The sequence below is a fragment of the Adelges cooleyi genome, unplaced genomic scaffold (genome assembly GCF_023614345.1).
Source record: "Adelges cooleyi isolate 19-005CV unplaced genomic scaffold, UGA_ACOO_1.1 ACOO_flye_CR_arks_rails_tigmint_CR_PRNA_21, whole genome shotgun sequence".
NCBI classification, from domain to species: Eukaryota; Metazoa; Arthropoda; class Insecta; order Hemiptera; family Adelgidae; genus Adelges; species Adelges cooleyi.
The window spans coordinates 5,776,121-5,790,311 of NW_026095871.1; the positions used below are offsets into that span (position 1 = coordinate 5,776,121).

The following is a 14,191-nucleotide window of genomic DNA, read 5'->3' on the forward strand; positions in this document are numbered from 1 at the left end:
AATTGAAACAAGTTTTATTATTTCATCCTAGTATTTTAAACTTAAGTAGAATTGCTTAACTCTTGCTGTGTTAAGTTAAACATACTTATGTAGGCAACAAGATAACAACATTTGATTTATACTGATTAAGCAGAAATGGAGCTCAAAAATGTATACGATGTAAGGGTTAATAATTTAATTTACATTAATAAGAAACTATAATTTTACAATTTTGAAAGAGTATAAATTTAATATTTATATTAACAATTTTTTTATTTAAAATAGATACATTTACAATTTCAAGAAAATTTGTGTATTTGACATACATTTTTCTTTGACAGTTTCAAAAAACCTATTATTTAAAAAAAACAAATTTATTTGATTTTATTACTAATGACTTTTATTAATTTAAATTAATAATATTTTAATATTTACTAAATATGATTAACACATGCATATTTTTTTAAAACAATAAAATTAATAATAAATTATTTATTTTATTTTCACATGCACACAAACGTTTATTATATTTAAAACAATATAAACCATGAATTAATATAAAGTTTATATTAAATTATAAACCATAATTTTCATCTTCTACTTTTACTAATAAACCGCTTTTAACCGTTAGCCGTTGCAACATTGTGTCACGTTCACGATTAATTCTACTTATTAATTGTTCCTTGAGATTTTCCGATATATACATAAGAGTTTCTAAAAATTAAAAATCACATAAGGCAAGTACTCGATTGGTTATTAAATTTTTCAAATTTCAAGTTAATAATTACTATGTGTATCCATTTGTAGTTCTTTGGGTACTCTTTTCTTAAACCAACCATGAAACAATGTATGCACAAAATCTCTTGATAAATCTGGATACAATGTTTTTGTGAGTTTTGGCCAATTGATGTCAGTCCATTTTTTTGGATTTAATTCTAATAAGCTGTAAAAAAAAAAAACAGGTTTATAACTTTTAACAGTGTGAATATTGATGCAAAACCTAATCGCTTCTATAAAAAACGGCCCGGCCGCATAATATTATTCTCGTCAGCCACCACCTTCGTCTATACAAGCGATCAGGGTGCATATGTCCACCACAGTGGATATATAAATAATTAATTGAAATAGTCAATATTTAATTTATCTTTGAAACTTGATCGTGGAAAAAGTAATATTACGTGCACAAAAATCATATATTTTTATATACTTGTCTATAATACGGAACAAGCCAAAGCACATTATTAGCTATAAATAATTAACATTATGTATTTAAAATAAAAATTAATATAGATCAACTCACTATTCTAATACTGTTAGTCTCAAGGTGCAATAATACAAATATGTGTTCGTGAATAGCATATTTTTTAACTTGAAGTTCCAAAAACCTATGGCTCTCTGAAACGTGACGTGTGGAGGAAGACCTTTTACAATTTTTTTCCACTCATCTGCTACAATTGTTCTTTTTCTTAAATCTCTCCAGTTTTTAGTTTTGGTTACTAAAAGTATATTAGTAAATAACTTTTGACGGAGATCTTCAGTCCAATCAACACGCTCTTAAAAAACAATAACTAATTATTTAAAAAAAAAAACACTTGACAGTGTAATTTGCAATAGCAAAAACAATTACCAGCTCGGAATGGTATTAATTTTAATGCGCCCCATCGCTTGCATAATTGAATAGTACTTCTTTTTAGAAATACACTAAGAAATGAAAGTTTCTCTCTAATTGCATTACATTTGTGTACCTTTGTGATCAATTTATCTTCTTCTTCTGCGAAACTTAAATAAGTCAAAAATTAAACACGTGGTGTGTAATAAAAATATAAAGTATATCGATGGCAAAAAGGTCTAAACGGCGCGGCATATATTATTGGTTGGAGAAGAATGCGCTTCATCCAATGCGCATACACAAAAACAACTGAGAATATTATTGTAAACTTTATGTTTGCAATATAAAGGACACTGCATTTTTTCTGCTCAAAAAATATGGTCTACTAATAATATAAAGGAAAATATAAAAAGTTGTAGCTGTTTGAAAAAAAAAAAATTAAAGAAATCCAATAAAACATTTTTAGCTTCTAAAACTGTGAAAAACGTTTTACCATGTAACCGTCGATACTATGTAAACTTAATAAAAAAAAACCTAATTTTATCTTCTCGGATAAATTATACATAGATAATGAAATGTTAGACATAAATTAATGCAATGTAACAGCTATGATAAATGTAATAAAACAAATATTCAAAAATGTAATATTTCATACACTTTTAATCAGTTTTTTTTGAAAATTGTCGAGTGTTTGAAAGAAAAACCCAGCAAGTAAGACAGTTAATTGGTATATGCATTTTTATGAAATTGATTAAAAAAAATTCTTTAACTATAGCCTTAATAATAAATAAAAAAATTACTCAAGACGATCTTCCGTATCCCCAAAAAGCTTATTGAATCTGGTGAATACAGAATATAGTAATCGATGAGGAAGTCCTTGAGATAAATAACGAAAGAAATTGAATCTCTGTTTCCTTGCTAAAGCCATTTCAAATCCATTTGCAATGAATTGTTGTCTATTTTTTATATTAAACTCCTAAAAAATATCCATTTTACATTATTGTAAATATAAATAGGTTGTAACAAATATTTATTATCTTATTTTATTTGACAATTTAACGATTTAATTATAATATCTAAAAACCTGTTGAAATTGAGACCAATTATAGCGAATAATATCATCTTCCTCCTTGCTAAAAGCACCTTTTTTCACAGACGGGTCGAGTCTTTTAACAACCATCATTTGTTCTTTGGTCGCGCTATGTGATATGCTGGTCTCTATATAATGAATGTCTACTTTCTTTGCGTCACTCGGTAATTTTATATCCAAATTTATGTAACCCTGAAATTTGTAAAAAATAAAATGTTCAAACCCGCCGTTAGCAAATTTATTATAATATGCTAACATACCTCGGGTACATCGTACTTTTGAAATAATTTATCAAACAGTTTTTTGCCGAACTCTTTTAATAGTGAAATTTCAGATGGAGTAGCTTTCCCACATTTAAAATCAATTGTGTGCGGTATTTTTTTTTCATACTCCTTTTTTACAATTTCTATGTGACAGTGTGTTTTAGATTTTATTTCCGATTTAAGGATATCTTCAAACATCTTTTGACTATTAAACGAGACTTCGGTTTCATCTTCATCTAATTCTTCATCCAAGAAATTACGAATATGATCAATATCATTGTTGGTTAGTTGATTCAATGATGAAGTAGTAAATGATCTAAATGGATGCATATAGAAATTTTTTTTCTTTAACATTTTTTGGTATACATCATCATTGGTATTAATGTGTTTGAAAACATTTTTAAAAAGATCATCATCATCATTTTTTTTTTTTTCAGTTATTTTTCCATTCTTCTTCGGAGACGATTCTTCTTTGTTGCGTTTCTTTTTTATCTTTTTAGCCTTATCATCTTCATAATTTTCATTATCAGGTATAAAACTACCCTTAATTATTCTATTTATAAGTTCATTTTTCTTTAGAGTGGATTCTTTATTGTTATGCTTCTTTTTCTTCTTTTTTTCATAACTATTAGATTGATTATTTAAATCAAGTTCAATGTCTTTAGAGTTTTTGTATTCAACATCCTTAAATATAATATTTTCTTTTTCATCAAGTATACTTTCACATATTAATTCACTCCTAATTATTTTATTCACAAGATTGTTTTTCTTTTTAGATTTCTTTTCATAATTTTGAGATTTATTTATTTCACTAAATTTAGAATCACTAGTATTGACATTAAAGTCATTCGTAAAAACATTATTAGTAATTTTATCGTCTTTATTTTCAAGTACAAGTTTGTTTTGTTTTAGAGACAATTCTTCATGATTGTGCTTCTTTTTTTTCTTTTTAGACTTTTTTTCATAATTATTAGATTGATTATTTAAATCAAGTTCAATGTCTTTAGAGTTTATGTATTCAACATCTTTAGACATAATATTTTCTTTTTCATCAAGTATACTTTCACATATTAATTCACTCTTAATTATTTTATTCATAAGATTGTTTTTCTTTGAAGAACATTCTTCATTTATGCTCATCTTGTTTTTCTTTTTAGATTTCTTTTCATATTTTTGAGATTTATTTATTTCACTAAATTTAGAATCACTAGTATTGACATTATAGTCATTTGTAAAAACATTATTAGTAATTTTATCGTATTTATTTTCAAGTACAAGTTCATTTTGTTTTAGAGACGATTCTTCATGATTGTGCTTCTTTTTTTTCTTTGTAGACTTTTTTTCATAATTATTAGGTTGATTATTTAAACTAATATCGATATCTTTAGAGTGCATGTATTCAATATCCTTAGACATAATATTTTCTTTTTTATCAAGTGTACTTTTAGGTATTAATCTATCAGCAAATGTCCTGTTTATAAGTTTGTTTTTCTTTGGAGAAGCAACTTCATTAATGGTCTTAGTGTTATTTTTCGACTTCTTTTCATAATAATGAGGGTGATTATTTTCATTGAGTTCAGTATTATTAGTGTTTAAATTATTAATAAACATATTATCTAATTCATCATCTATATTTCCAAGCACAAGTTCTTCATTCTTTTGAGACCATCCTTCTTTATTGCTCTTTTTTTTCTTCTTTTTAGCCTTGATTTCGGAATTAAAAGATTGATCATTGACATCAAGATTGGTATCATAGGTGCTTGTATGCTGAACATTGTTTATAATATTGCTATCTTTTTCATAATTTATATTTTCAGATACAAAACTATCCTTGATTATTCTATTTATGTGTTTGTCTTTTTTTGGAGATGATCCTTTATTAATGCTCTTATTTCTTTTCTTTTTAGAATTACTTTCATCACCATGATATTGATTATTTTCATCTAGTTCAGTATTATTAGTGTTAATAAGTTCAACATTATTGAAAACAGTCTTTTCTTTTTCAACATCTACATTTACAGGTATAGCTTTAAATAAATTATTTACATTTTCGTTTTTTTTTGTATCCCTTTCCTTTTTCTTTTTTTTACCCTTCTTTTTGTAATCAAATAGCTGATCATTTACACTTTGTTCAACATTTTTATACATAGTATCGGATACAAAAATATTGTTATCATTTTTATTATTTTTCATTAGTTTACTTTTTGATTTATGGTTACTTTTTACTTCTGAAATGTCATTAAAAGTATGATGCGGATCTTCAGAGATTAATGAACGATTATATTTCTTAATTTTTTTCCGTTTACTATTTATGTCATCATTACTATTAATAATTGCTGGGAGGCAATCCCATACCAAGTTCTCCAATACCGATTCACTTTTTCTTTTATGTGGAGATGTTCTGTTTTTAGTTTTAGCATCACATTCTTTTTTTGAAATATCATTAAAATGTTCATCTGATTTTTCAAGTGTTAAAGAAGAATTATGATTTTTCTTAAATTTTTTCTGCTTACCATGTAAATCGATAATTTCTTCCAAAATTAAAATTTTTGACAACGGTTCCAATTTTCTTTTTTTCCTTAATTTCTTCTCATTTGAAAGCTGATACTGATCATTATGTGTATGAGAAGACATGTTTTGTATATTTAAAAAAAAAATTAAAAATTAATCGATAAAAAAAATAATGTCAAATCAAGAAGATAGTGTAGTTTGCATTTTTACTTAAAGCACGATTATAAAAATAATAATAATATATTAAACTGTAATATTATCTTTAAGTAAATTACATACTGCGGACAGAATAGAAAATTAAACTTTTCATTTATAATAAAATTATACTTCTTCAAATGATAAAAAAATCATTAACTGACTAATAACTACTGAAGTTCGATTCGATTAAAATTAAAAAAAAAAAAAATAGTAATAATATGATACTATATACGATTAATTAATGGATCAATAATAAGATCTAAGTATTTTGTTAACAATACTATTAATATCGTTATTAATAATTTTATATAATAATCAGTAGCAAAATCAACGAAATGATTTACAATCATTGATACTAATAACATGATAAAGATATAATATTTAATCCGTGCTAAATATAAAATAAGCATGGTCGAGTTCTCCCACTTCTCGCTCAAGTCCTATCTGCTAACACTAAACACTATTTTATAGAGTATAGAATCGAAAAGCAACATCTATGAACTCAGAACTGTGTCTGGCCTCATACTCTTATTATTTTTTATCATGGAACAAATAAAAAATATTACTGATAATATTCAGTGTGACCACTAATCAGTTATAGGTCGTACCAACTACCAATGTGGATTTATAAATCCACCTTGGGTCGTACCGTTTTCCTTTGAAATACCAAAATATCTCATTGTTATGTTATTGACTATTGTGGTTGAAATTCGAAACATTTTAAATAGTTTTACAATAACTATTGTATTGATTTATACGTATTACATTTATTTGTTTGGTTTTATACTAATACCATATGTATCATAGCTTAGTTTTTTCTAATCTACGGTTTTATGTACATTTCACGTACCTGTAATGTACGATATTACGCACAGAAGTAATATTATACAATAGTCTCAAGAGTTTGGCAAAATATATAATATAATTTATAATACATATTATTATTATTGATTAATATGTGTTAATTTACCATGTATTAAGAATATGGATCAATCAATGCACAGGTGCATGATATACTATTTGTTTATATTGTATAATAACCACAGATATACTCAATATATATATAAATATATGTACCTTAGCACTTTTATATTAATTTTGTTGTACAAAAAAAAACACAACTCTGATGTTAATATTTTATCAAAAGTAAGTTTCTGCTTTTGTCAGTTGTGTATATTTTATAAGCAAAGGGTTGACATTTTTTAATAATCTCATTATCACTCATAAAGTATACCTATAATAATCATAAAAAAAAAGGTCTAGAAATAATACACTTGGAACAAAAAGCTAGAGTATATTTTATTTTTCCTATAAAACTATTTAAAATTCGTTACAAATACAATGTGAAAATTTCTTCAAGAGAGAATGTTTTTTAAACAAATGTGTTTTGAAATAGTAGGATATTTAACTTGGTAAATTTTGCCTAAAAGCGCAATAGTCAAATAAAAAATGACTCAGACGTACAATACATATCTGATTGGGTCAAAACCTAATTCAAAAAACAGCAAGAGCAATACACTTTTAACTTGACAAAAAAATCAAAAACAGGCGCCTTATGGCCTACCTTCCGCAGGGTATCTTACTGTCTGACCAAGACTTCTGAAACGAAGAAGAAACTAACAAACTATCACTGCACTATACTATGATATAACTATTTCTAGTGTAAATCTTTATTGTAACTTACTGCTGTTATATTCGACTAACCTAATCTTAGTATCCAATATTTTGATTACACCACAACATGTACTTCATATCATACTGTAAAAAATGTAATTTTTTGAAACATTTATACTTACAATAAATAAATAAGCATAGTAAATTTACTTATGTATTGATTATTGTATTTTATTTTAAAATAGTTATTTTGTCTACCCTATAATACTAATTGGAAGTTACATAATGCTATGTAACTTTAAGCTAAAAATGTCTTATTCATTAGGTAGCCGTAGCTCCCACTAAAGGGACAAAGAACTTTATTAGAATTTTTATACATACATTTTTAAATATAAATATTAATAAAAAGTATTAAAAGGCATTAAAAAGCTATATACTAATCCTATTATAATTATTCATCAACAAATAAATTATTTATACCTAGCTACAGTATTAAGTCTTTCAAAAATAGTTCTTTTTTTAAGTTTTATAAAAAGAAGAAAATATTTTAAAATAAGTAATAAAATTATTGTTTGATTTTTAGATTTTAATATTTTTATAAACTTTTTAGTTCTACACCTTGTTATCGATTTTATCGTTAACATTATCACGATTCACAAAGAACAAATCTTGTTATATTTTCAATTATATATTAGACTTTTTTTAACATATTAGTATACAATAAATAAAAGTAAAAAAATCTTGTTACCATAAAATATTAGTATGTTTTTTTCTGTTGTTAACACACGAGTAAAACAAACAAGAAATACTTCGGCTTATATTGTTATAACAAGGCAATTAGTTGGCATTTGCTTGTTGAGCTTGGAACTTCTGCTGTAACTTGGTCAACTTTTCACGGTGTTCATCTTGCTTGGTCTCCAACGTCTGTATTCGGCCATCGATTCTTTGTAATTCACTTTTTATGTAGCCCATTCGTTTCTCGATATTTTCTTTTGCCTCCGTGTGATCTTGGCGTAACAAAATGGGACCGACCATTTTGTACACCTCGCCGGTAGATTTCAATAACGCCAGTTCTTCTTTGACAATTGAATTTTCGTTTAATTGCGCATCAAGCTGTTGCCGCATACCCGCTAACTGATTAACTTCTTTCTGGCATTGTTTAAATGCATCCAGCTCTCGTTGGAATTGCTTTTGAACTTCCTCGCTAGCCATTTTAATAGTTCTTATTTCTGTACAACAATTACAACGAAATAATACACGGCATCAGCTACGAACACACAATTTTTACAATATTTAATAATATTTTGTATTTATAACTTTTATTACAATATCGACATAATATTTTAATCATTAACAATTATTAACATGTACAATTTACTATCACAATTATTCACATGTGCTACATGCACAATTATTTGTATTACTTGAGTCTACAGCTTTAGATAATATTATACAGCCTGTCGTGCTTGTGTCCATAGATAATCTATGGTTATATATTATTATCTATGGTAATACCACGGTATAGAAAAATGAGCAGGGATTCTTATCGCCAAATTTCTGTTATCAAAAAAAAAAAACCACGAGCAAATTTTTTTACTGGTGTATTGTATGACATTTTACTTTATACCTTATGTAGAGTGATTTCACAATATTAGAATTACACAATTGGGTTAGGGTTTGACACGTTGAACTTATGTTCTCATCAGCTTATGGCGAAGTCAGTACTGACTACTGACTACCATCAGGCACCTGACATTGAAAAAATTCTTTAAGCTACACCATTATAATGTTACATTTAAACATTATTATTTTTAGTTGTGTATAGATATAACACATAATACTAAATTATAGAAATATACAAATATATATATATGAAAGATACATATACTCTTATATTTATCTGGGTACCAAATAGGTATTAATAAAATAGTTGTCGCTTTTTTTTTTTTACGTTCAAAGTGATCCATCTGCATTTATCTATTCTGTGCTACTATGGAACCTCTAATTTGACTCCTTTAAAAGCTGTTAACTTTTTTTAATTTGTTGCAGGACCACAGAAATTGCAATTTATAGTTGTTTAAAAAAAGGCTAGCCCAGCACAGAGAAATTCGAAAACTTGTTTGCTCAATTCTTAACAATTTCTTTAGATTCTACAATGTGTCTGTATACATCGAATGAGTTATTTTTTTTTTATCAGGGAATCGGGCTTTCATTTTGCTAATGTTATTCCATCGTGACGATTTCGAAAGCGTCAGTTATTTTGTATTTGTCGGTACAAAAAACATATTTTCAATCGTTAAATACCAAAACTTACAACTTACATAGACGAGATAGGTAAAATGTTTGATTTTTTTCTACGTCTCATTTGCTATGATATCAGCTGAATAAATAATAAAATATATGTATTAGGTATCGCTCTCGCTTTCGCACAAAAAAGAACTAAGGTTTTGAATTTTTCAAAAGCAAAAAAAAGACCAATATATCAATTTTTAATATTTATTAGGTATATGACACTACAGAAATATGAATAATTATAACTAATATCGAGATTAAGGTGTAACGTCTTTTATATATGTAATTGAACACTTAAGTGACTTACATTTACAATATAGGTTTTACTATCCAGAATGTTCTTGGATCATATAAACTTGGGTGCCACTAGACAGTGTGAAAAACATTAAAACGAATTTTTTTTTCTGAAAATCATTACAAAAATGTTAACAGTGATTTTTTATAACTGAAGGTATAATCTATTATTCAGTGTTTAGTTCGTAAAATTCTTTACGAAACCCAAATCTATAAAGTATTTAAGAGGGACTGTATTGGCAAGCGATTCAATTTGCTGCGCTAATTGTTCTACGACTAGAAGTTTTTCTGCAATCGTACTTTGCGTTATATGTTCTTGAAAAAAATTTGAGAATACATCTTTACCATCAACGATCAGTGGTTTATCGTACTGCGGTACCATACAATAGTTGTTTACAAAATCACCTAACAATTTCGTAGGCGTATTACTGAAAAATCGGGTAAATTTTTTGCCGAAAGAGCTTAATTTATCTTTGTAGCAACTATCGTTTTCCCCAATGTAATTCTCTAAAATTTTATTTATGTTTATAGATCTATCTTTGTAATATGACACAGTTTTACAAACATTTTTTAATTCAGGTGGATGAATTTGAAAATATTTTTGCGGAATCAGTGTATTTAAAAAATACAACGCTTCTGACATGTACTCAAGCATCACCAAACTTTTCTGAAATTGTTTGACCGCAGAATTAAATATTTTCCAGGCGTTTGTACTATCAACATCACAATTTCCACTGGAAGACGACGGTTGATTTTCGTTAAGACTATGTGCATTAGCTTGTTCATTTTGTTTACCTGCTGACTGCTCTTTATCTTTTAGCTTACGCAATTCCTTTACCTTTTTTTGATGCTTTTTTTGACTCAAGCAATGTCTTTCCATTTGGCTAATATTTAAAATAAGTTTTGTCCAGTTTGAAAATTTGACCATCGCGTCTGCATACAGACACGATAACGAATAAACAAGCAATTCATATTTTAACGAGTAATTGCCTTCGGTTACAATATTTTCGGATTGTGTATTTTTTTTTAATAAATAACTTACAGAGAAAACATTATCTGTTATACCTGGCAATCGGACTTTCAAGTCGCTGATCTCTTTCCATCCTGGTGCTTTCAAAAGCTGATTAAATCTTTTAATTTTATGTTCGTCGGCAAAAAAAGCATATGATCGATTGTTAAAAACAAAAGTTAAAACCAATAAAGCACTTACGACGTTGAAAAACATGATGAAGTAAACTGAGTCGCGATTTTTTTTTGTTTAATCTTAGTGACACTATAATCTGATCGATAAATGCACGAATGAAACTAAGATGTTTTTGTGGTTTCAACTTACATTTAGTACTTTTTTTCAGTTTTTTTTTACCAACCAAAAAAAAAAACACATTTTTTTTGTCTTTTTGATATGATTGACAGTATAATAATTAAAGTGTTAACATACTGAAAAGGCCAAAAAACACATTTTGTTTGTCTTATTGCTATGTAGGACAGCTTAAGTTTTACCATAGGTACCTACAGGTACCCATTTTTTCATAATATAATACATTTTGTGAATTATTGTTTTCGCTCTAATGCAAAAAAAATACCGATTTGATTTTATATTCAATGGGGGGATATATATTAATTTTGTGTGCTCATTTTGAGTTTTATGAAAACCACGGGTATGATATTATAGTTTGTAATTTATTCTTTAATGAATTATTGTATTTTAATTGTTCAGTATAGTGTTTCTATGGGTTTTTAAGTCAATGTATTTTGAAATAATATAGGATATTTAGCTTAGTACGTTTTCTTAAGTAACAATAAATTACTGTAAACATTTTATTTTATTATTTGTATAGAATGGATCTTTAATCTATACTCATAGCAAAAATTGTTTAAATTAAAAATAATTCCTTGAAGCTTATACAAATTAACCGGTGAATTAATTGACACGGTCGACATTTATTAAAACCTCCTTTTGTCTTAAATATTGCCTATACAAAACTCCTTAAAAATAGACCTCATGCAATCCCCTTAATATCATAAATCACATTCAGTTGATACCATGGACCTTTTACCAAGGTCTATATACAGGACGACGCACCAACGTTTATTGAGGATTAAAGTATATTAGGTATAATTATTAATTTGTTTTAATGAAACTCTATACCTATCAAGTTAAAATGGTGAGCCATATATTAACATGGCACAAATCCATGTATCGTTGTTTAGTATCCGTTTCCAAACCGCACAATCGCGTTTGTTTAGCCATGATTATAATTTATACACGGATATATAAGTTTCAAAATTTAATATTAACAATTTATACAACATATACTATAATATAATATGTTATCAGTTATGTTTATTATGTTTTAAGTGTTATGTATTGAGTGTATAATAAAACAACACTATAGTATACTTATCTATTTGATGTATTTCAATACCTACTTATTTACATTGTTTTGCTTTTTAGACTTCGGACTTCGGAGTGTCATACTTATAAATACATTTTAAAAAAATCATCAAATTTTAAACCAGCAGAAATTACCAAAGTGGGGTTCAGTATCCACAGATTCTATTTGTTTTCTTGGATGTCATCTTGTTACATTATGGGGTGGGTGGCGAAGGCTTATAATATAAATGTATGGCCATACAATTAAAAAAGATTTTAAAAAATGTATTTTTTATATAATAGACTATAGACCGTGTATCAAGTTCACAAGGGAAAGGCTATACAGAATGTTCAAAGAATGCAATACTGCGTATATTTAATTTAGATTTATTTTTCCTCTACCTACCAGTGCTAAAGAAGCTGATTTTATCATGGATGTTTATTTTATTATTTTTTAATAATTTTTATAATTTGTGTGGTTGTAATGTATGTCCATATAATTTTGTCATTGCGTGTAAATACTATTAATCATCATGCTGTACTTGATCCCTGACCGGAATATAATAATTGTTAAACTTGAAATTTGAAAATCCTGCCCATTTTTTCGGGTTTGGACCAACCGAAGAAGTATTAATCGCAAAAGATTTCTGATCTACCTATAGACATTGCTACTCGAGAGAAAAAAGTTATCGTGTGTTCACTTACAGAAACAATAAAAAAAAAAACCCACCATTGTAAAACCAATGTCCAATACCTTCTTAGGTCTGCATCGATACTTTTTGTTGTTGCAATACAATTTATAGAATTTTTATTTTATTTTTTTGTCCATTGCCGTATAAGCAATCACATTTTAAACATTGTACTCAATTCTTCACACCATTTCTGCAAAAGAGTGGGGTTGAGCGTTTTGTCGCACCCTACCACCAAATCCGTCATTGATCGATGGGACCTATACAGAGTCTACACAGGTTCATCGGTCCTAGCTATAACAAGTATATACAGCGTGATTCGCTTGTAACACGAGGGTTGTTAAAACTCGCACAACTTTTTCGTTTGCACAAAAATCAACACGTTTAAATAAAAGTAATTACCAGATAATATTTTATTAACGTTAAATTTAGTAATTGTAGATATCTAACCACGCAATTGTCTTGCTTCTCGTGCAGTAATTTGTTTATTACAATAATGATTACAAAATTGTAAACCGGTATCAGATAAAGGATTTTTGACGGCGAATTTCCTAGGTTTAATTTTCAACCTGTTGTTTTAATGTAAAATAAAAAATAATAACAGTTTTCGGCAGAAATTATTAGGCGTGACAATTTTGACGTTTAGTGCGAGTTTATATTATGTGTTTCGTAACTAATGTAAATATGTTTTTTAGTCGAGAAAGAGTAAAAAACTAAACAATTGTGTGTGTGTGTCAGTTGACAACACATCTTTATAATACCATAGGTACTACATCTACTTCCAGTTTAATTTTCAGACCTTAAGTCCAAAAATAGCTAAACAAATAAATAAAGTTTCCATCCCTTCTAGAGGAAATACTAATGGGTTAGGAGGAGAATTTACTGTGATAAATCGGTGATTTTTCAACCATTACAATTTCAATATGTCACAATTTTTTTATTTCTGTTTTGATTTGAGCAGAACTATTTCGGTGGGAAAAAATGTTAATATTTTCTAAATGACTGTGATGGTAAAAAAAAAAAATTATAACCAATAAAGAACACATTACATTATAGTTTAAGATTTAAATAAAGATTTTTCGAAAAATTGTCTATACTTTACAGTTTACTTCTTAATAAATGGATGGGTTGCTTTCTCTTAGTGATATTTTCTAGGTTTATTGTTTTCAGTAGTATTATAATATCAAAAGAAGAATATCCCACGCTAGTTTGAAAATACTTAAGTTTATTATTTTTAAGTTATAGCGTGTCATTATTTTAAGATCAAAAAAAATATAA

General features: G+C 27.2%; 2 protein-coding genes across 2 annotated transcripts; both read right to left on the reverse strand.

The window, feature by feature from the left end:
- Positions 1-367: 367 nt before the first annotated feature.
- Positions 368-5,879, reverse strand: LOC126835028 (putative leucine-rich repeat-containing protein DDB_G0290503). The gene is made up of 7 exons (XM_050567314.1): positions 2,939-5,879; positions 2,673-2,870; positions 2,389-2,564; positions 1,607-1,758; positions 1,280-1,532; positions 768-922; positions 368-693 (listed from the first exon to the last, which is right to left on the reverse strand). The coding sequence occupies exons 1-7, from the start codon at positions 5,573-5,575 to the stop codon at positions 554-556; spliced, it is 3,711 nt and encodes a 1,236-aa protein (XP_050423271.1). The 5' UTR covers positions 5,576-5,879; the 3' UTR covers positions 368-553.
- A 2,037-nt stretch (positions 5,880-7,916) lies between these two features.
- LOC126834461 (prefoldin subunit 6) lies at positions 7,917-8,674 on the reverse strand. Its single transcript, XM_050566391.1, has one exon. The coding sequence runs from the start codon at positions 8,474-8,476 to the stop codon at positions 8,102-8,104; it is 375 nt and encodes a 124-aa protein (XP_050422348.1). The 5' UTR covers positions 8,477-8,674; the 3' UTR covers positions 7,917-8,101.
- Between the last annotated feature and the right edge of the window lie 5,517 nt (positions 8,675-14,191).

What these genes read in the sequence shown, in the direction of transcription:
- LOC126835028 (XM_050567314.1), bottom strand. Translation starts at nt 5,575, where the DNA reads ATGTCTTCTCATACACATAATGATCAGTATCAGCTTTCAAATGAGAAG. An exon ending in AAAAGTACGATGTACCCGAG is followed by an intron (nt 2,871 to 2,938) that starts GTATGTTAGCAT and finishes TACAAATTTCAG; the next exon opens with GGTTACATAAATTTGGATAT. An exon ending in ACTACAAATGGATACACATA is followed by an intron (nt 694 to 767) that starts GTAATTATTAAC and finishes TTTAATTTTTAG; the next exon opens with AAACTCTTATGTATATATCG.
- LOC126834461 (XM_050566391.1), bottom strand. Translation starts at nt 8,476, where the DNA reads ATGGCTAGCGAGGAAGTTCAAAAGCAATTCCAACGAGAGCTGGATGCA.